At 42.6% G+C, this 22550-nt stretch overlaps 1 protein-coding gene across 43 annotated transcripts in view; it reads right to left on the bottom strand.

Moving 5' to 3' along the window:
- Positions 1–22550, bottom strand: part of LOC118102710 (receptor-type tyrosine-protein phosphatase delta) — a 344139-nt gene that overhangs the window by 40337 nt on the left and 281252 nt on the right. For 20 of the 43 annotated variants that reach the window (XM_035149111.2, XM_035149118.2, XM_035149127.2 and 17 more), the window contains 6 exons: positions 8589–8777; positions 7412–7420; positions 6649–6666; positions 4534–4644; positions 3300–3311; positions 165–434 (listed from right to left, as the gene is read on the bottom strand). In XM_035149111.2, the coding sequence (XP_035005002.1) occupies positions 165–434; positions 3300–3311; positions 4534–4644; positions 6649–6666; positions 7412–7420; positions 8589–8777 (609 nt within the window). The remainder of the gene's footprint in view (positions 1–164; positions 435–3299; positions 3312–4533; positions 4645–6648; positions 6667–7411; positions 7421–8588; positions 8778–22550) is intronic. The other 23 variants (XM_035149126.2, XM_035149128.2, XM_035149151.2 and 20 more) reach the window with 5 other exon arrangements.

The raw sequence follows: 22550 nt of genomic DNA, 5'->3' as shown, positions 1-22550 counted from the left end.
GATAGTTTACCCTGACACATACCAGCTGCAAACCGAAGTATATATTTTTAACTACATGCAACATTTACATAGTGTGAAGTCCTTCCCATGGCTCGTGTATCTATTATATAAGCACGAGATGTCAGGTTTGAATTATAGATGAGCAGAATAAGAAGCGGCCCTACCCTTGACTGTTATCTGTGCCACAGCCTCTATCACCCCCAGGGTCGACATGGCCACACACGTGTAGTTGGCCGACTGCCGCACGTCTGTGAGCTCCAAGACGTTCCGTCCGATCGGCATGTCGTCCTCTGGCGTGAGGTCTTCAGCACCCAGCATCCACTTGACGTAAGGCATGGGGGAGCCCACTGCGACGCACGTGATGTTGACGCTGCCGCCCGGCATGATCTCATTGTCTGTGGGTGGAATGGAGAACCGTGGTGGCACCCGGCGTACTGGAAAAACAAATACAGACATAGGATGAGAAACAAGCAGGAAGTGGAACGACCGGGGACCTATTTATAGAGAACTGTAAGAAAAACATTGGTCATTTAACATTTATGATAAGAATACGAACAGAATGTTAAAGGTTTAATCGTAGCATCGATAATTTGTGTGTCTAGATAAAATACGATCGTTTGATGAAGGTTGAGAAAACACAATTTAACACATTTGATCCAAGACTCGGAGATGTCAATGGCGAATGGATCAAAACGTAAACACGAGCTCCATGCACAAAATACTGTGTCACCATCGGTACAGATGTGCAGGACTCCACAGAGTGCTGGAGAGCCGGACAGCACTTCCACAGTTGTATGCAGAGGAACAACTCTCTCGGGCTGTGAACTTCCAGCTGATGTGAAGTAATGTGCCGCGTCACATTCTCACATCACACAGACATGGATGACATTATTGAGAAGCCGTACACGCAGTAAAAGGGGGGGTTCTCTGCTGATTCGGCTCAGTGAGAAGTAGAAGGTAGGGCTGTCACATGTTATGCAATCAAATTTAGATTTATAACAGTCATTTAAGATAATAATTTGTATTTATTTACTATGCGGTTATGCATATGCTGATAGAAAGGTAAACCTTCGAAAGTGGCTTTAGACCTGAAGATCTAGTTGAGGTTAAGTTTTACTCACTGACGCTGGTGAATTCAATTATGAATGAAAAGTCTCCAGCTTATCTGAAGAGGAACAATTGTTCTGGAAGCATTAACGTGCCTCGCCACGCTACATTTGGGATTGTACAAATCGACCCATGCCTGTGAATAAATCAAAAATCCAGAGCATTAACTGTGGCTAATTCAAATTATTATTATTACAACAGGACTGGATGATTTCAGTTCAAGATAAAGTGCTGAGAGAGGTCTTTTCAAGTAAGAGTTGTGAAATTAACGTTTACAGAGGAACATGTGTCAAGAATTTCCAGGAACGGCGTGTGTCTTTTACAAAATAAGAGAGGGCGCTGCGATCATCTGCAGCAAAAATCACTGATAAAAGCTTTTCCGTACTCAAAACTGCTGCTGGAGCAATTGCTGTAGAAATGTGCAAGACTTCTTTTTCATTGCAGAGTCTTAGTTTAACAAAAACTTTTCTTAAATTACTTGTTTTGTGTTCGAAAGTGTTGCTTTTATCACTGGAGTCGAAATGCATATCACGTGACAGCTCTAGTGGATTCACATTCGAAATAAAAGTTCTCAACAACAAAGAGTAAAAGTCAAAAAAGTTTAACTTAAAAGTAAAATATCCATTATGCACATGGATGACCTTTAATAGGAGAGCAACAGTCCATCATGCAACAGTATGTGACTTCGTGAGATATGTATGGGAGCCGGGGGTGGGGGTGGGGGCTGCAGGGTTCAAAAGAAACCGTAATAGTGTCAAAAGGAAGATGTGGTGTTGCACAGTTTAAATGGAGTCTTAATGTTACAGCGCTGTGAATGTGGCAAAGCACAAGCTAAAGGTGAGGAGAACAGAAAACTTTGGACAAAGGGTAAAAGGACTGAGAGGAAAAACTATAAAAGTGAACATATTAATTTTTCTCAGGTTTTACAGATTAGGTTTTATAAATGTGAATATTTGAACACAAACAAGGACTTACATTGAAATTAGAGTCAGTGTTACTGCTCATGCTTATTGAAGTAGATTGAAGTAGTTTTTTTTTATTAACCCTTGAGGATAATGTAACTTTTTTAAATTCTGAGTCCTTAGTATTTACAGCCCTATAATTGACCCTGCTTTGTAAACGGCCCTGTGACTCTCAACCAGTCGGTTATTTTCTGTGTCTGACTGCGTCATAGGCCCATGGTTACTGTTGCCTACCGCTAACTCACAAAGCCCATTCTGTGGAGCAGACTGCTGCTCTCCAGAGAGGAAATCTGGGGGAACTGCTTGCATTATTAAATACAACGTTTCTCTCACTCAATATTTAATTAATAACCAATTGGATCACGCTCCCCACAGACATAATATTATCCCGCTCATTTGAATATCATTACATTTGTCAAGTCTCGTGGATAACGCACTAAATACATAATTCTTTCATGACTTCCTTGCACGGAAAGATCCCCCGTCAGAGGAAGTGTATAATCTCTGAGGGCAAGGTTGTTTTTACAGCTTGGTGCTTGACTTTAGTGCCAATTACAACAAAGGGCGGATTTTGCTTGAACATACTTTATCTGCGAGAAACTTCAACTAGAGAGAGAAAGAGCTAATTTGAGGGTCGTAATCCTCCAATGGCTACACGGAGAGAAAAGATGCAGTTATATGGAGCGAGCTGCGGCTATTAGTCGCAGGAGCCAATAGACAATCAAGTATATTGTTCTGGCCGATGTTGTTTTTTTCCACGTTACTTTTATTTTATTTCTTGAAAAGGAAATATCTTCTCACTCACGTTTTATGTGTTTTTTATTTTTTATCCAAATGACCTGTTTTTGTTGGTCAGAAATCATTTGAGAAAAAAGGGCAGGAGCACTGACAGGGTAAAGGGTTCCGGGGTGGGGGGGCAACTGGCTCAAGCATACACAGGTGATCATGCAAATGTCCCCCCCGCCCCATTGATGCAAACATGCACCACCTGTTGGACAGTGAGGCATTCGGACATGGACCTTCAGAGGGACATGGACATTGAATGTGCGACATTGACAGAAATGAAATCGGTGGAGACAACAAATGGCGAAAAAGATACATAAAGGCCACAGCAATGCGTCGGTGTTTGAAGTTGAACGTCTGCAGGAGTTTGACATTTTTTGTTGTGTGGAAAACAAGTGAACTCGTTTTTTTTTGTGTGTTGTGTTCAAAGAGTAAAAACACACCAACCTTCTCGCAGCTCTGAGGGATGTAGGGAAATTGATGCAGAACAAAATGAAATAAGGGGAAGGAGAAAAAACAAGGGAAACACAGAGAGTAAAAAGGCCATGTTGTAGGTCTTCAGATGCTACGTACACAAATCGAAGGACCTTATTTCTCCTAACGTGCTGGGAGCCACGTGTGTTTCCGTGGCACCCAGGTTACAAAGTATAATAAGCAGTTATATTTACTTTACACATATTCTGCCCAAGCCGTGTGGTTAGCTTATTGTGATAATTAAAATTAATGGTTGTTTTTTTTTTTACTTTTACTTTTGGTTACATTACGTATGGTATTATTTGGGAACTGAATGTTAATTATTGACTATAAAAACTAACCACAGGACTGAAAAGCATAGTCAAATTTATAATAGAATCAATATAGCAAATTTCGATATGCTGTTCATAATTATAGAGAATTAAGACAATACTGGAACAGTTCAAAAAAAAAAAAGAAGCCTGGATTGATGTATTTGAGTCAAAGTGAGCATCAAAAACAACAGTTGCACCAACGCACCAGATATTTTTACATTAAAAGAATAAAAGACCTGTGAAAAAAGATTAGAGAATCGAAAGCTACTGCTGCTGCCTGAACGTTATTCAGTTTGCTAAAAAACATTCAGCTTCGACAGTGTAGGACTTAAAAACTGCCGGTTCTTACAAGCTAAATTTACCTGTAAGTAGAATCATTAAATATAATTGATGGTAGTTATTGATAACAGTTATAATTCTAGATTTATTCACTTTATTTTAATGTCAATAAGAAAATTAGCGAGATTAAATGTGCCCTTCCAATGTTGATCAATGTGCGAGGAGAAAAGGGGCCAGAGAGGATCTGTTCACTGCTTGGGAAAGAGCTGGGGCTGATGGAGGAGGCCTGTCCACACGTTACTCCGACAGTCGGGTTTGAGAGGCAATTAGTAGATAAACACGGGCAAGCAAGTCTAGTCATTGGTGCTGGACTCAGGGTAATCAACAGGAAGGACCAAAGACACATAACAGAGCAGATTCTGTAGGTTCAAATCAGTGCAGGTAAGTCAAGTGCAAAGTAAAAAAACAAACAAAGCGTACTTACAATGACCTCACAGGCTACGGCCCCTGCTGACTTTTACCGGCTGATTTAAAGATTTCTCATAAACTTTAGAGAGACGGTTAATAAAATGATCGACAGAGACATGCAGGCATCGTTAACACGTGTTTCCTACCTCTGACGTATAGATTTGCCGGCGCAGAGTAGCGGGTTCCATCGTTGTTGGTCGCCACACATTCATACTTTCCCTGGTCCGACTCTTCGCTCTGCTCTATCTGGAGGGCTCCTGGTTGGGGAATAGCAAACGGGGCAGCAGGGTGCGTTTGGTTAAAATGGCGTCGCTCGCATCGAGTTCACAAGCAAAAATCAAAACGAAGACATTGGGCCTCAAGGAGGCCAACATCAGCCACCTTCATTTCTAGTTTGGCTTTGTCCTGTCAAGCTTCAGTAGTCGGGCCGTTTGAGAGAAATCATAATCAAACAATATCCAATGAGATACTACACGTATCCGTTTCTATAAACTCTGTATTTTAACGTTTATCCCACGTCATTATCACAGCCGGATCCACTGGCTGAGGTAAAATGGAGGCTGTGTTATCCGACTATAGACGACGGATAGTTTCAAATGGTTTATCATGCAAGACCCTGCGATTCATATGTTGTTCCCTTTTAACAGGCCTAAAGCAACAACAAGTGAACGGAAAATAAGACGTTGTTAACCAAATCCAAAAGAAAAGGAAAAGACAAAATGCCTACGTTTCATTTGCTCTATTCTACATATATAACTTTGATGGCGTCTTAAGTAAAAAAAGGCTGATTACATTTAAAACTACAGGGTCTAAAAAGACACTCATCCTAGCGCCAATGTCAAAAAAAGCCATAATTTCACTTTTGAAGATTAGGGGCAAGCCCTTCAATATACAACATGTCACTGGACTGGTCAATATGGGGATGAGTGATAACTGCTTCAGGGAAACATGGATCAAACAAAAAAAGGTTTACAGTATAAGAAAGCAGCATAACAAGGGAGGACAATCGAAAGAAAGAAATTTAGGTATGAATTTTAGCATATTCAATCACAGATCAAGTGTAAAATTCACCTAGGAGAACAATTTTGGACTTCATCGCGTGAAGTTACTTTTAAAAAAAAATTGCAGCTCGTACAAAAAATTTAAAAAATGCTGCTTATATATGTGGAAAAATTTAAATTGAAGTATTATGCAAGGCAAGAGCAACATATAACCCTCGAGAACAAAAGTTTGACATGCAAATCTTGGCAAGAAATGTATGTCGGCACAACTTACAACCTTCTGACAACCCTTAGCTGAAAAATAAAATGCAGTTGTATTAGAAGACAAAATTCAAAATATCGGCCTGAGCCGACAAGAATGGAACCAACCACTGCTTTAGCTTGTGAAAGCTACAAAAGACACCCATAAAAATCCACCAATGGGATCAGCAGTGTGGTGTCACATGACCCAGGGAAAAATGGCTTTAAGCATCAACAACTCTCCAACTCCTTTGTCACACGGCAAAAATGAGCCAATCAGGTCCGCGCCAGACTCTACAGTTTGCCTTTCCCAAACCCTGGAGAAAAAAAAGTCAAAAAGTAAAATATTCTCCAAACCCAAGAAAAGTAAGAAAAATAGGTGAAAGAGAAAAAAAGCACCGTAGAAACTTTATCAAAAAAGTGGTTGTTTGGGCTTTTTTGTAGAGGTACAGGAGAGGAAAGCAAATAGAAGAAATGGGAAAAAAATAGTTTGCAAAGATAGGAAGAATTTCTTTGGGAGAAAAAAGCAGAGTAGAGGCAATGTTGTCTTCAGCATGCCTGCGTGATTCCACAGCATCTGTGCATATTTTAGTGCTGAACAAGAACAGCTAAGGGGGGAAAAAATGCTTGGTTGTTTTAGTTGGACAAAAAGAGGGACACATGGTTCGCTATGGCCAAAAATAAAACAAAAATGAACGGAAAAAAATATAGTTTGAAAAAAATAATTGTCATTGGATATGCTTATTTGAGCCAGGGCAAGCATATCGCAACTGAGCTAAACAGGCTCTTGAAAACCAGAATACAAAGGAGTAAATAAAGCATAGACAAAAAAAAGATGGAATACAAATTTAGTCAACCAAAACAGGACAAATAAGGAGGAAGGTCCATATGAACGAAATGGGATTTGGTCTTGGTAAACAGGACAAAAATGGCGGTGATATCAAGTGGAGATGAATGGGTTGACAGCAAGAATGAATTTGTATTATTTTCATTCTGTGAACGTCAGTTCAGCACTCTTACCTCTTATTGGTGTACCACCTGGGTGGATAATATGAATGCAAATAAGATTAGAAAGAAGAAGCATTAGTACGAGTAGATAGAGTCTGGGGGGCTTTGGAAGAAGAATCAAATTAGATTTAACAGGGTACGTAAATAAAGGTACTAGAGGAAAGAGAGAGGAGAGAATCAGAGAGAGAAGAAGAACTTTTCTCTACTGGGCAAAGAAAGACAGGATTCATCATAGAAAAAGCATTGGTCAGAGAGAAGAACTTGTACATTGGTGTACCACGGGGAGGTGGCATTTTTTTTTTTGTGGCAGTGGCTTCTGAAGACCATCTAGTGAAGGGAAAGACTTTTGAGGACTTGGTATATGAGCTTGAAAGCAGACATGTGACATCCCTTCGCTTGACCTGAGCTGATCACCTCCCTACAAAATTCTTGAAATTCCCAAACCTACGGTGCTGGTGTTAAGAAGATTAAGTGAGTGAGTAAGTGGGTGGGTCAGTGAGTCAGCAACAAACATGTGAGGACAGGTCATTAACCCCAGTCAGTCTATGACAGTGCTACGCTGACGTTGTGTAATCCCTGGGTTCAAGGTGAGACTGGAGCTGGCAGTGGTGGGACACTTAAACAACGTGGGGTGAGGGAAGAGTGTGTGTGCCTCAAAGTAGTAGCCCTGCACTTAACCTATCTGTTAGTAAAATGCATGCCATGCATTTTAATATTTGTTGGAAACATGGAAAATTAGTGGGGGGTGATGTGTGCTTTAGAGCTAAGCACTTACCAAAGGATTCTGTAGATTTAAAAATATAGAGAGAAGAAAGACAGCATAAGAATATGAGTATATCTTTTTTGAGTACGTTTAGTTCACAAGGTTTGTCGTTAATGCTCTACGTGAATCAAAGAATCGCACATTAGAAATACGGGTTAATTCTACACAGTTCTGTTGAAAACAAGTCAGCAAGGGAAGGAAGGTTAACAAGACGGTTTAACAGAGGACAGCTGAGAAATCTGCGATGACAGGTGGTCGAACATACAAGACTTTTACAAAGTAGTCGTGCTAATGTGTTGACGTTAGCTGGCACATAAAGCTGGAAACTAGTTGTTGATTCTTTTTAAATATAATAGAAAAAATAGAAAAAATCTCTGTGTTTTGAAATATTGAAATCAAACTTTCAGGTGAATGGTGTGTATTAAGGTGTGTCACAGGCAGATAAACACAAAGATGGCGTTTAGACACATTAAAGCAGGGGGCTGTAAGTTGAAATAATCGGGGGTAAGGGAAAAGCCTTATGAGGTTTTACGCACTACTGTGGCTGATTAGAAAACAAAAGGTTCTTATATAAAGCAAATATCTATTCAAATGAGTTTTAAGGATCACTCTTTTCAATGGTGAAATTTCATCAAATCCACAAGATCCATAACTTTTTCTGCACGTCTCCTATTTTAAAGTCACGTACACTCCTCTCAGATTTCTGAATGAAGCCAAATGTTGAGTATTAATTGTTAGGAAAAGAAAATAAAAGGCATAAAGAAATGAAGAGAATGGATCCAAAAATAGCTGCACCAATGCAGTGGAAAGAAAAACCAACAGAAAAAAGGGCAAAGGAAGTCATTGTAAAAAGTCACAGCAGTGAGCAATGAGGGCAGAGGTTAGGGCAGAAGCCAGCAAACACAGAGGGGGACAGTCCCAACAGCCCATGACAACACTGGAAGACAAAGGGAGACACACGTACGGACAACACACACTGGGGCGTACACAGAGTAAGAGGACAGTAGAAACAATGCCATTACCTACAAAATCAAAGCCAAATGAGAAGTTAAGTCATGGGAGGAAGAAGAGGATGAGAGAACAGAGGAGACGACAGGGGGGGGGGGAGCAGGTCAGATAGAGGGACAAACAAGAGAGAGGACTCCCGTTTTTTTTTTTGTTATCACGTTTTCAGCCGAGGGAACCCTACCTGATCTGAGCTGTTTAATGCGTCCGTTGTTGTTGGTGGTGTTGACGGGGAGGAAGTCTTTGAACCAGGAGATGTCAGGGTCGGGGTTGCCGCTGGCGGCACAGAGCATGGTGGCGGTGCGCGTTCGCTCCACCACTTTCAACTGTGGGCCCATGTCTATGGTGGGGAACCCAGGGGGCAGCTGGTCCTCTGGAAAGAGAGGAGAGAGGTTGGAGCAGAGGTAAGACTGAGCGAGAAAGTGTTGGACATAATAACCATAAGACGAGAATATACAAAATAGAGAGGAGGCTAAAGCAAACAGGACATAGATAATTACTTACTATTCCTGAATTCATATATTCCAAAAATAGAAGTCAAATTAAAGTGGCTTCAGATAGAATTAAGACCCCTTCACTTTGTTTTGTTCAATAAATTTTAAATGGATAACATTTGCCTTTTAATCCACATGATGTGAAAATACAGTTTTAGAAATAATTGTATTGTAATTCCTTTCTTTAAATATATAATAATCAAGTAAAAAGTAATTTCCATATTGTAAAGACATAATCATGCAATACTTGACAATGCAACTGTATTGTATGACTTTTTGGTAATATATCCACACAGCAGGGAAGCAGCTCTCTTAAACAATCAAGCTATACGAGTCTCACAAGTGGCTTTAAGAGGAGCTGCTGAAAGCTGTAGCCCTCTGTTTGACATCTTTATGCTCTGCCACTCTAACCGTCTCCGTACTGAGAGCAGTATTGGGATTCGATTCTCCGTGAGAAGACAAATACATATATTCTTGTAAATGTCAAACTCTAACTTTAAGGAAGGATCAGCAGCTTCACAGGCTACATGTGTATTCCGGTGAGGTGGTGCTTTGATGTGCTGTGATGAGAGCAGGTGTCTTGTATAAGCTGTCGCGTCCCCGCCTGTGTCTTAACTCACTGCCTGAACAAGGCCGGGCTTCATCTCGCTGTCGTTTAAGATGGGAAAGAAGATAACTCACTTTGCTCTTTGCTCCAAATAGCCCAGCAATGGACCAAGTGGAGCAACGGTATCCCTGTTGTGTTATCAGAGCAAAGTTGTGGTTTTGTATACCCTCGTACAACTTTTAATCAAATAAGTCCCCACAATCAGGTAGTTACATATTTAAAAACCCTTTTTTCAATGATTATTTTACTATTTTCTGCAACTGACAAGTAATGAAAAGAATCACTAATCTCAGTACTTGAATTATCTGAATGAACAAACAGTCAAATGAATTAAACACCAACACGCGCGGGTGGAAAGTGTCTTATTTAAACCTACAGGTGTCTTTTGTATTTGTTTCAGTTTCTTTCGGACTTTGCGTGGAATTCATTTTAAATACAAGGACTCCGTGCGGTAACCTCTCCTTTCATCCAGCTGCTCTGCTTTCAATTGCTTGTCACGATTATTCTCTCATTTTCCTGAAAGGTATCACGGAAGGCGTTAGTTTAAAAGTTTTGAAAGGTCTTTTTTTTTTTTTTTTCGTGAGTGTCTGCTCCTCGACTAAAAGTCACCTTCGGAGTTCTGCATTAAAATTTCGGTTACAATTATATGATAAAATGATCATCTTTCATGTTTTTTTTTTTACCTGTATAAATACATCAGCTAGTGGTGCTATGAGAATACTAACAATAACCTGTATATACAATCAAAAGATGTGAAGCAACTATCCAACTTTGTTTTTACATTGTCAAATATTAGTGGTGACTGAGAATAGCAACCCTCAGGTTTTCTGCTTATGTTTAATTAATGGCGTTGTAAGGCTATTTCATTTATATATATATATATTGTTTGTCCTTGTCTAACCTTGATTATGGCTTTGTAGCCTGAACCATACTTTACGTATATTATAATACTATTGTTATATCAAACATCAAAAAGCCATTCTTCAGATAATCATTTCCTGTTCTTCATTCTTGGTTTTACTAACACCCTCATTGTAACTAATCTGCAAGAGTGCAGGTGGCCCGACCCCCGCCCCCCCACCCCACTAGTTATGCATCTTTTAAGTTCGCTTTAAAACACAACCAGGCACCCATGTCTCCAATCGTGTTCTTTTGGCATAACAAAGAACATCGAAGCCGAGGGCAGCTTTGTGCTGGAGCTCTCTCCTCTGAACAGGAAGTCTTTTTTGGCCCGCACTCAGTCATGATCTTGGAGAAGGTGCAGAGTGGAGTATTCCATCCACCGCAAGATCCCCACGTGCGAAATGTCTGTGCAATGCTGGTGTTAATCTCCCGAAAACAAGACCTGCTTGTGCCGAATGCCAATGAGGTTCATGTGCACCTTTAAGTTTTCCCCTCCCCGCTGTGATATGGCTAATTAGAGTCTTCCGTCGCTCTCGTGAACGGCACCTTTTTTGGAAACGCTCTCTTCATTAAATTTTCATGAGGCGACATCAGTCTGGAAACAGCTTTGAGATGCCATAAGCGCGCGCACAGCCAAGACGACAATCATGGCCACCTTCCAACAATGCTTTTGGGTATCTGGCATGAGGAACCACCTCAATGGATAAATCTTCTCAGAAATAAACCGTTTTACAAATGAGTGACTTCAGACTGAACTGCAAAAACTTTCCCCGCGCTGCAACTCTGTGTCCCTGCCTGAACTGAGGTGTTATGACAGTGATGGAGGTGTGTTGTTTTTGCAACGTTTTAAAGTCGTACAGAAACCTTTCGCAAATTACTTTGATGAATTCCAGTGCTCTCTACTGCAAACTTCCATCACTGGTCATAGTTATTACAGAGCCTCTTGGCCCCTGCATCTGTATGTAGCTCATCGCAGTGAGACCTTGACATTCTGTGCACTATATCATGTTTGATAAGCTCATAACATTTTGTAGGAGTCTGGCAGTATGTTTTTCAAATTAAATTAATTGGTGTTGATAAAAAAACGACCCTCATCATATCACCTCAGTCAACATCATAGTTACATCAGGGAAGTTCAGCTGGAGGACAGAACTAATACTTGGATGAACAAATGTTTTTTTCCCTCTAACTGCGGTCTGATGTTTCTGTATACAGTGTATTCCCTTAATTACTTTTTTAAAGAATAGCACCAAAAGAAAAAGTTTTCAATTTTTCTAAAAGCACCACTTTAACACCCATCGAGACATGAATGAACCGTCGAATGTGAGAAAACATCACTTTCAAAGGTGCTCATTCGAATGGGGATGGACAGGAAGTCGGAAGGGAGGATTTAATTGCACGAGGTAGCTCCTGTCCGAGCTCCCCTCGGTCCGCTCAAGGTCGAGGCGACAATTAGTCGATTCTACACCGAGTCAAAAGTGTAGCTGATCCGACACAATAGCCAGAAGCCAGCCCGAGAGCAGGGATGTGTGTGGAATGGAGTAATTGGATGTGACAGGAAAAAGCAGCTCCTGTGAAATTGCGATGTATTCCCAAAAACAAAGTGCGCAAGACGTCATAATTTAGCTGTCTGTTCAGAAGTCGGAATTGTGCTCGTGCCGCAATGAGAAACGCTCCCGGTTATTTAGCTCAAAGGGGGAAAGAAGAGGGTGCGGTTATCTAAAATCGTAAATGGTGTCACCTCAGTCAACATGATGAGTTTGTCAAAATCAGGATACTAATGTTCGGGCTGTAAAACCGTACATATATAATTTAAATAAACTACAAAAATATACAATACCGGAACTAAACCAATCTTCCACCTCCTTTTATAAAACGCGTGTGTGTTACATGATGAGGATTCCAGTGCCGGCGACTGATATGACTCCAGGCGGTGCATTTAAAATTAATGATCTGTTACAAAGGTTTCTGGCATTTTCCAACGCGTTCTTGCTTAGTCAAGAAATGTTATTTACAGATGAGCACTCATGCTCGTCCAGAATGACCATCAAGCGTGAGGTACCTAAAAACTTCTCGTGCGTAGAACTTGAGATTAAAATGCAAAAAAAAAAAACAGAAAATAAACAGTGCTTTGACGTGTTCAATCTTCTTGAAACCCTCAGTTCATCACCACTGTGATAATAAACCGAGGAGGGGAGTTGAACACATTTTGTTGCTCGTGCTTGTGATTAACAGCTCATGTCAACAAAGCTGCCGCAGCGTTTTTCCTTACCAGGCCAATAGACCAACGTTAAATCAGATTAATCACTCTTTAATTTGAGCCAGAATATGTTTTTGTGGAAGCTGGATTGTTGAAAAAAACGTCAAGAGTGAAATAATAATTCACCAAGCCAGGGGCCAAGCGTCTCCGAGTGTTTCCCAATTCCCCAAAACAGTCACGAGTTGTGTGCTGTAGTTACATTAATTATCAGCACCGGGGCTAATTCATAACGACTTCAGGAACCTGAGCCGCAAACTAATAGGATTGGAAATTGGAAAAGTTTGTGGTGCGGTTTGTTTGTTTTGAAATGTGTGTATTCGGGTTAATATGCCGTGTGTTGCGTGCCAGGCAACAATGTAAATGATGTAAATGTATAAAAGTCGAAGCTAAGAGGTGGACATTTTAAGGAAAAAAGTGATTTTCCAGATTTCCCCCCCCGCACCTCGCCGAGGCCTGCAGTCTCAAGGACGGTCTAAGACAAGGGCGGTCCCGGCTTTACAGACCCATATTGTATATTCAACAATGGATCTACACACTAAATGAGATGGAAGGGAGAGAAATGCTGGAGTCACCTAGAGAAGTGCTGAGCACTGGTGCTTGATATAAAAGACTCCCAATGACAATTTGCACACATTAGCCAGTACCAGGCCATCAGGCTGTATGAGCGTGTGGTGCCAAGTGTGAGACGAGCATAAAAAGGACATTGGCTCAAAAAGCACCTCGGTGAGCAGATTTTCCGCCGAAGACATAAGGCCACTGGACGTAAACCCGACCCATTAGTAGATTGTATCTATTGATCATTCATACAAAATACGAGCAGGAGTGAGATCACATTTACCGCGTATGACACCAGCGGCCATTTCGGTTTCTAAAATGTCGCTTGGATGCAGCATGAACTCAGCAGTATTTGTCATCACGCCGCAGGGGCTGTACCGCCACACACACACACACACACACACACACACACACACACACACACACAGCCTGTGTTCAAACTTTTCACCTGCTGTGATGTAAGGATTCGAGCAACACGCTCAAGTAATGTTCTCCTCGTTTGGGCTCTTAATTAAATAAGCCCTAATTGAGTCTCGACAGATAAATGCCCCGTTCAGCTGTCACCAGTCACTCTGTACATTTTTTTTCTGCTCGGCTAGTGCTGCAGTGCATCCTGAGGTGACACAGGACTAATGCAGTTACATCGATGGAGTGGATTTCATTCGGTGAAACTAAGACGTGTTTTTTAACGTACACGTGACACTAGAGCTCATGACATCCAAATGAACATCCTGTTGGTTTTCTCCTGCGCTGCACCTACACGGGGTCGACAGGGACGTGAGCCAGCCTCTGCTGTCACTCTCTTTTGTTTGGCCAATCCTATACTGCGCAGACGGCGCCCGCTTCCAGCAAAGCGTTCTGCAGCGAGGTGTTGTTGGCAGATGCTGATACTCTGCTCACGCCGTATGTACTTAAGCTAATGGCTTCACGGCTTTAAAGTAGAGTGGGGTTGACAGTTTATTTGTCATATATATTGATATTCACAAGGTGGGCTCTTGAGATGTACAATACTATGGAATATTCTAGAAACTGAAATTCTGAATGAGGGAGTAAACACAAAAGAAACATAAGGAGTTTTCAGACATCTGTTTTCGGAGGTCCGCAGAACTGGGTCTGGAGTTTGCCTTTCCCACAATGCAGCAGGACACAAAAATCTCCGGAGTGCTCGGGCGAGGTGTCTGTGGCGTTTTTTAATAACTTCATCAACACACACACACCTTCCCTGGAGTTAAGTGCATGTCTGAACGCAGCATTAAGGTCATTAAGAGTCTGAATTAATCCCTGATTGATTGAGGTGCAGATGCTGTTTTATCTCAATGAGATTTTCCTCCTGTTTTATTCAATAAAATACAAAAGAAGTTAAGGGAGAAAAAAACCCCAAAACATTTCTAGCGACATACTTCCAGAGTAAAGCAATAAAAATCTAAACCTTCATGGTCACATTCCGGCTCAAATTCCGCGGTGGCTTCACAAGGATTGGATTTGGTCTGACCCTTTTCTTGCCAAGCGGAACAAGGCTTTTCACCCGGCGGTTGAGGTTATTCTTCAGGGGAAAATCCCCGAAGGCCATAATAAGATATATTTGTTGAACGTATTTGAGTGGATACAATCTGTTCAAAGAGGCGGTCACGGGTCACTCGCTGGTGGCGGCCTAGTGGGCTGCTGGGGGGGGGGAAGTGTGTGTCAAGAGGTACTGTTGTTTGGGAATCCCAACTCAGCCAAAGACGCTGGATTATGGAAGTGTGGGACAATTCGGGAGGGGTCTGATTATTTATACCCAGTTTATGAATCAACCAGGTTCTCGCTCTACCCCTCCTCAGAAAAAAACTCTCATCCAAGCACAGAAAAACAAGCCAGAAAACATTACATGACAACATGTGCTCAGCTACTCTGCAGCCATTTTTTCCCCCGACCACACAATAGCATGTAATTTTGAAGTTGAGGGACACTGATTAAAAGCTCTTTCCACACTCAAAAAACATCAACTCGAGTGAGGAAGAAACAAACCGGGGAGGGGAATCGCAGCAAGGTTAGGGTGCTAATCACGTTAATCACACAGCACTCCTACTGCTCACAAGGACATGATTTGGAACCGACTTGTTTAATGGCTTGCTAATGCATTCGCTGGCCTAGACCGAATTAGGACTTGGCGTTTGATAAAGAAGTGAGAGGTGTTGAAAAAGAAAATATTTCCATGGCCCCTTAATTTGACGCGAAGGATGAAAGACTTGAAGGAGGAACATGTACAGTAAAACAGGATTTAGGACATTAGCACGGAAACACCGTCCATTATAATTTCTTTACAGTTCTGTGAAAGTTGTTGCAAGCTTCGTTAATACATCGGTTCAGAGACGACCTCGACAAAATGTTCTGTTCAGCTCCTGCTCAACTGCCCCCCCCACCCCCCCTTTGGCACGGGAGAGGGAACTGTTAATTATGCTTTTGTTTACACACAAACAAAATTACTCAAGCAAATGTAAAAGCTTTTGATTAACAAAAGGCAGGCAGCTATTCCGTGTTTGTGCCAATTCCATGACGGCATCTGTTCTATTTTTCTCTCCCCCTCGTCTATTAAGTTTTTCCGCCGACTTCACCCGCACCATCGCTGGTTTCCTCGCTCACTTGCGGTGAGGAGGTGCACTTTTTTTTTTTTTTTACAATCTAGCGCCCGGTGATTGACGGGGTTTTACATCTGAGCCCACCCTTTTTGCTTTATCAGCTTCCTGCAGCTTGGTTAAACTATCTGAAAACTTGGGACCCGGACGGAGTTGATTCACTCAACACTGCACCATCCATCATTCTGCCCACGAAGTGTTGCAGAGGTGAAACTTTACAAACATTCCTTTTTGACCAAGGGACCTGGATATTTTAATAATTTGTTTTAGCATACATTCTTTCTTTCCAATCTACTTATTTGAGAAGAAATGCTATGTTCCATTTACTTTTCTCCCACTTAAAATACTGCGGATAAATTCCACTCCACACATGCCTGGACATCGTTGTCAGCATATAGATGTCTCAGCACTGCCGGAGGTGGAATACTTGAAATAGTTAAGACGCTAGTCAAAGTAACGACCCTCATCATTAACCGTGCAAAGTATCATTCATGAGTGGCAGATAAAGCCATTAAGCGAGACAAGCGTGCAGACTGTAAAAAGCACATGTTGCATCATCGCCGAGCGGAAAAAAGGAGAAACGACACATTGGGATGAATAAATTTTCCCTTTAATGCCCTCGGAGAATCCAAACCGTGTATTTATCTCACTGATACATCCCGCCGCTGTCTGGCACATGTGTTGTCCAGTCTAAATGAGATTAGGTTTTCCCCCTGGAGCTTCCTTTGAGCCCGATTTCCCCAAATAAGCCTCCTGGCACCCGCCAAGTGTAGATATTGCTCAAGTAATCCAATAATGGAAAACAAAATGCTCAGCACTTCCGTTTAATAAAGCCCGTGGTGAGGGACAATTCTGAATATCACTTCCCTGAGATGCGTTTGAAGGGTTCACGGGCCAGTGAACTCTGAGTCAACCCCTCAGACGGTTTGAAAACGTGGCACGTATCAGGACGGAGAGCCAGGTGTTTTTTTGTGATTTGTTGAAAAGGACTGAAATGTGAAGAGTGCATCCCGGTTTTAATGCCTGGGGCCGCAGTACTTTATGTTCCCAAGCTTTAGACCAACCCATTTGAGAAAATGTTAAGTGGCAAGGCATGACTGGTTTCCAGTTTGGGTTTACAAACGTGTCTGTATAGGATGTGCGGGTCAGAACGAATCCCGTTGTATCTGGCGGAGTGCTGGGGAGGTCACATTCGCCACGGGAAGGCCCGCGATCCATTTGTCTCCACTGGGGTTACAAATGCGTGTTTCAATCTTCATAGTAAAACCAATGAAGTGGGTAACTTAGAGAGAGGAGTCTGTCAGCGAATCCCCTTCATTTTGCAGGTCTGCGTGTGCAAAGTCAAACATTTACAATGCATCTCGTAGATTTGGGACATAAGGTGAAAAATAACAGGAAAAACAAATGGCCACGGCTGTTAAAATGACTATATCACGGTTTAACCACACTAGAAAACTACAAAATTAGTCACTTTCTGCCCCCCTCTCTCTAGTGCAGTGAAAAATAATCTACTCCGGTAAAACGAAGCGTAAAAGCTTTGCTGGGCCGAGGAAAATATGCTCCAGTTTAGTTCATTAGTCGATTCTACAGGTATGGCGCTTGCTAATGAATATTACTGCAGTTGGCTCAAACAGCTAATTCCAATTTACTGTAATAGAGTTTTAAGAGGAGCAGGCACACACTCGCACAAAGTGGCATTAAGTCCCCTCCCACCCCCCTCGCCTCATACCTCTAAAAGGTAGTTCAGTAATTCGCTGATCAAATACAGTCTCTTTGAGAAAACGGCTAAAAACCTGAGGGCAGGCGTCGAGAGTACATCGAGTATGCACTAAAAATTTTACTTCGCCCCTCGCTGCCTGGAGGAGCGAAGCAGGAATGGATTGTGAAATACTATCCACTGTGTTCCTCTCTCCGCGATGATGAACGTGGGGGACGAAATATGGGAGGAGGGGAGGTGAAGGTGCAGAAAACTCTCTTAACCCGGGGTTCACGGCACTCTGTCTCGGTGAATAATAGCATCCTCTCCCCCTTTGGCCCGCGCTGATTGTTTCTTCCATAAATCCCCATTTGAGATCGTGTAATTAATTGAATGCTGCTTATTTGTCGTTAAAAAGCCTCACCTAATGCCTGAGATTATGAGCGAGCCATTGTAAGAGTCGATCTATTAATCACCGGGCCCCCCCACCCCTCCACTCCCCTCCGAAAACCCTTCACAGATGAACAATCTGAGCCATTTCTCACTTTGAGCGATACTGTAGAACTAGTTGTAAAAGTCAACATCCCGGCGGAGTGGTCGCATATTTGATCAAATGTTTTCTGTTTGACTTTTCTCAAAACGCATCGTTTTTCACAATCTATGTCTCAACGTGACGGACGGAGCGCACACCTGCAGATTCCATGCATTGCCACAGAGCGTGTGGCCGTGTCGTTGACATTCTCTGGATGCTTTCGGGATTGATTTTTTTTGGCGAGTTCACTACTTCCCCCTTCGGACTCTATTGGAAAAGCCTCTCACTTTGTGTGTCGGGAGTTTCCATCTGGTTGGAATAGGGCGGCGGGGGGAGCGTTCGATAGAAAGTGTCTGGGGAAACCGTGTCCTGGTCCGAAACGGCTGGAGTTACGCTTCACAGTGACCCCGACTTGTGTTCCTCCAAGCCCTCTATCCCCCCCCCCACACAGTTTTTTACGGCCGTTGCTGCCGGGGGTAGATTGGATCAGCCAAGCAGAGGGCATGCAACAGAGATGTACGCCACACCATGTCCCCCCCCAACTCTCCCTCGGCCCGATGTCATTCATAAACATGACGGATTAGCTGTGATATCCCTCCATTTACAACATAAGCGAAGGGAGTGGGAGGACGCGAATGAAAGCAGAGAGAGAGTGTTAGTGTCGGATGGCCCTTAGGGGTAGTGCTAAAATGGATGGGTAGAGAGGGAGATGAAAAGGAGAGATGAAGCAGGAAGGGCGGAGAGTGGTCCTTTCTCTACAGGCCTGACTGGGCAGGCAGCAAGGCAGGCGGGAAGCCAGGCACAAAGCTGCATCTATGCTCAGATGCCCCCCCTCCGCCTCCTTGCTGTACAGACAACACGTCGACCCAGCCAGATGTAGCGTTCTGAGTAAAGATCACCTACGGGAAAACGCGGAGAAGAGGGGCCAATTTCGAGACCTCTTCTACCCACGATCGTGTCTTTCTCCCCGCGCCGCCATCGTCTTTCTCGCCCCCCCTCGCCGACTTTCCCCCCCGCCTCGCTCCAACCCGCAGCCCCGTCAAGAGACTTTAAAAGATGCTTGATGTTAAAGACTCTCCCTCGATCGGTCTTTGTCTGCCTCCCGCTGTCTTCCCCTTCTGTCCCTCACCCTCCCTCGTCAGGATTTCACTTTGCATATTCCATTTGGTGGTTGTTACCTTGAGCAATGATTCCATTTACTTCCGAAAACAGGGCCCCATTTATTTAGAGTTGGGCAGGGGGGGGGGGATAGAAAATGCAACAAACAAACCGAAAAACTTCAGCTCTTGTCTCCTTATCTGCCATCAGCATTTTTATTCAGTTATTATTAGGAAGATTCAAAGGAGGAGGGAGAAAACGGTTTGACAATGCTTTGAGCTATTTGCCAAACACAAAGCTAAAATGGATGTCGCTTATTCCCTCTCGGCTCCGCAGAAATCCTCTCTAAACTCCACAAAACGCACCTCAGGAAACTCTTTCTCTTTCATTCCATATATTTTTTATTTCCTTTTTCGTTTTTTCCTTAACAGTCCATCAAATCTCATTTGATCCCCTCGAGTGCACTAAGCATCCGCAAATAAAGGGGACGTGGCGAGGAATACATAAAACAACAAAACACTGCCTTCTCCTGAGAGACGCCTCCATTCTCACCGACGCTCCTGTCACTTTGAAGCATATACTGCCAGACATCTGTTCGCTTTTTATGTTGCAGGCTTATTCATTGTCTATTTAGCCTCTTACCGCCCACTTGGGATGACTATATGATGCTTGATGTTTGGTCTAATAAACTATACGTTTGTGTTTAACGGTGCATTATCTTGTCTTTCAGACTATTTCTTCTTTTCAATGAAATTAAACTGTTGAGGTTGATTCATTTGCTTTTGTGCGTGCAGGGGCAGTTCGTCAAGGCCCGACGCCAGAAGCAGGAGCTCAGACGGGGTAAGCCTTCCTCCCAGGCGCCTTTTTTACATACGATATCTAATGTGTGTGGATTGTCACGTGACGAAATAAATCAGCGTCTTTATTGGAATCCGTGCAATTCAAGAAAAAGCCCCCCCAGCTGTCTGAATGCTCACATAAATCCATCTGAACTTTTAGCATCTTGTGCATGACAGTGGCAGATCTCTTTCTGGTTCACGGCTCGGGACGCCTCCCTCCGTTCATGGTATCATCAGACTCAGACGAGCACTCAGGCAGGAGACGCTCGGTATAAATGTCGGGAGGAAAGCGACTTCATACGAGTTCACTTCCTCCGGAGAAAGGGAAAACCTAGCACCAGCCATTTCAATAATTTATATTGCTAAAAGCTTGCTACAGGAGAGGGGAGTACGGGGATTATTCATGCTTGCTAACATCCTGCAGAGAGGCCCTCATGCTTCTCAAAGAGCTCTAATGGAAAACGGGGGTTATGTCAGGCTCCTCAAATTTAGCAGACAGGCATTCTTCCTAAAAGTGACTGTGGGAGACGATGGGTGTCACAGCAGGCAGTGGGTGGCATTATTTTATTATGGAAATTACTATATTGAGACCACATGGTTTGAGATGTGACAGCTGGGTTTAAAGCTGATGAAATCTGCGATGAGAACATGTAAGGTTTTTGTCCCCCCCCGTTTCCCCCTGTGCGCCGCAATAAAAAACGTATAATTAGTCGCCGCACTCGTCTTCTCCGAACTCGACGTGTTTATGTATAGACAACTAATTACACCCGAAAATCAATTCTTGCTTTTTTTCCCCCTTTCCACTCCAAAGATGTTTGGTCGGTCGTAATTAGCCAGCAGCCTTATCCAGCTTGAAAAAAAAGTTTCTCAAGATCATTAGATGCATTAAGGATGACCCTGCAGTACCCAATTAATCTAGTAGAAAATGACTTCTGAGTGCAGCTACGATCAAAGCTACCAGCATTAGCACCCCTCGACTACCTGGCTCAGACTTGCACTTGCTCCGTAATTTAATGACCTTGTGCCCCATCAAGTTCAGCCAATGGAATATTCCCCCCATAAAAAAAAGTATGTTACGCTCTGCTATGTGGCGTAGCATGTACTGCGCACAAGTTCAGATAGAAGACAGCAGTTTATTTCTAGTTAATATTGGATAGAAATTATAAAAAAAGAAGAAAATATAATTAGTAAAATGTTTTATCTTGTGGTCATCATATATATATATTATTTTTAGAGGATGTATCAGATGCTTAGATGCTGAATATAGATAATATAGAGCAGTACAAGTACACAGAGCAGCTACTACGACTGCAGCCTCAGTATTGTTTACTTTCACATACCACACAACAATACAACAACAAACTACTGAATTGTATTTTCTGTATATGCATGCATACCTGATTTTAAAGATTTTGATTTGCAAAGAATCGTTTTTCAAAGTGTACTGTTCCCTAAGATTAATACAAATAAAAAAACAATTTTAAAACCACTGAGCAGCTAATTACTCTGCCAGTCCTGTGAGGTCACTGTGGGGAGCAGCAGCATCTAAGGCCAGTGAAGGGGAAGAAAAACCACACATACCTCATTTGTCTGAATCAATAATTATTAATGCAAGAGGCTGTGTTTACTTTGATTAAAACAAATACAGAGTCGCGGCACGTGAAGTGTTATCTATCATGTCCCGAGCGCAGTCCAAGTGTGTCTGTGGCTGCTGCAGATGTTTTCCCGCACACCACGCCGGCGCCAAAGTCTCGACATCCATCTTGTTGGCAGCGCTTTTCGTCTTAAATCATCCTGCGTGCTGCACAGACACCGATTGGCTCCTGTGATTAAGCGCGCAGAAGATATTAAGTGGGTGTGGGGTTGATTCGTTTTTTTGTAAATTACTCCTCTATTTATTTATTTATTTCTGGAGAAGAGATCCGTTTCCGGGGGGGGGGGACAGTCGACTCAATCTTGTTAATTACAATCATGACTAACTTGTCGTCGCGCGCTTCATTTTTGTGACGTATGGGAAAGTTGAGGTGAGTGTGACTGTGGCTGCTGTCAGTCACGATCTGTCTCGACATGCTCAGCTGAGAAAAAACATTCTGCAAATAAATCTTTTAACGACTGCTCATTCCCGTGGAAAAACCCATAGAACTGGTAGAGGGCACCAAGGGAATTCAAGTTTCATAGATATATTTTAAGAGGATAAATCAATATCAATTTTGCCTCGTGGAGGATTGACTATTTAGGGCGTACAATTCCCTCAGTGATAAAAAAAATGCTGTTGGAAGACATTGAGTGTATCTGTTTCATGCTTAAGAAAAGAGCTCCCACAGTGACTCAGCGTGTTTTCACACTAACATTTCTTGGAGGACAATGAATTCTTCTAACTTCTAACAAAACTGGGTGTTCCGTGTGGCAGCCCAGGTCCCGCCAATCTATGCAGCGCCCACCACCAAGTCAGGGAAGTGTAGTGGAGCTGCCGGACCCCCCCGACTCTCACTTGCTTCATCCCCACTACATCCCTTGCTCCGACAGTCCGAGGCAGCTGACACAGCA

The sequence above is a fragment of the Hippoglossus stenolepis genome, chromosome 23 (assembly GCF_022539355.2).
Source record: "Hippoglossus stenolepis isolate QCI-W04-F060 chromosome 23, HSTE1.2, whole genome shotgun sequence".
Classification (NCBI taxonomy): domain Eukaryota; kingdom Metazoa; phylum Chordata; class Actinopteri; order Pleuronectiformes; family Pleuronectidae; genus Hippoglossus; species Hippoglossus stenolepis.
Note: the sequence above shows the minus strand (reverse complement) of the source record. Positions and strands in the feature narration are given on the sequence as shown.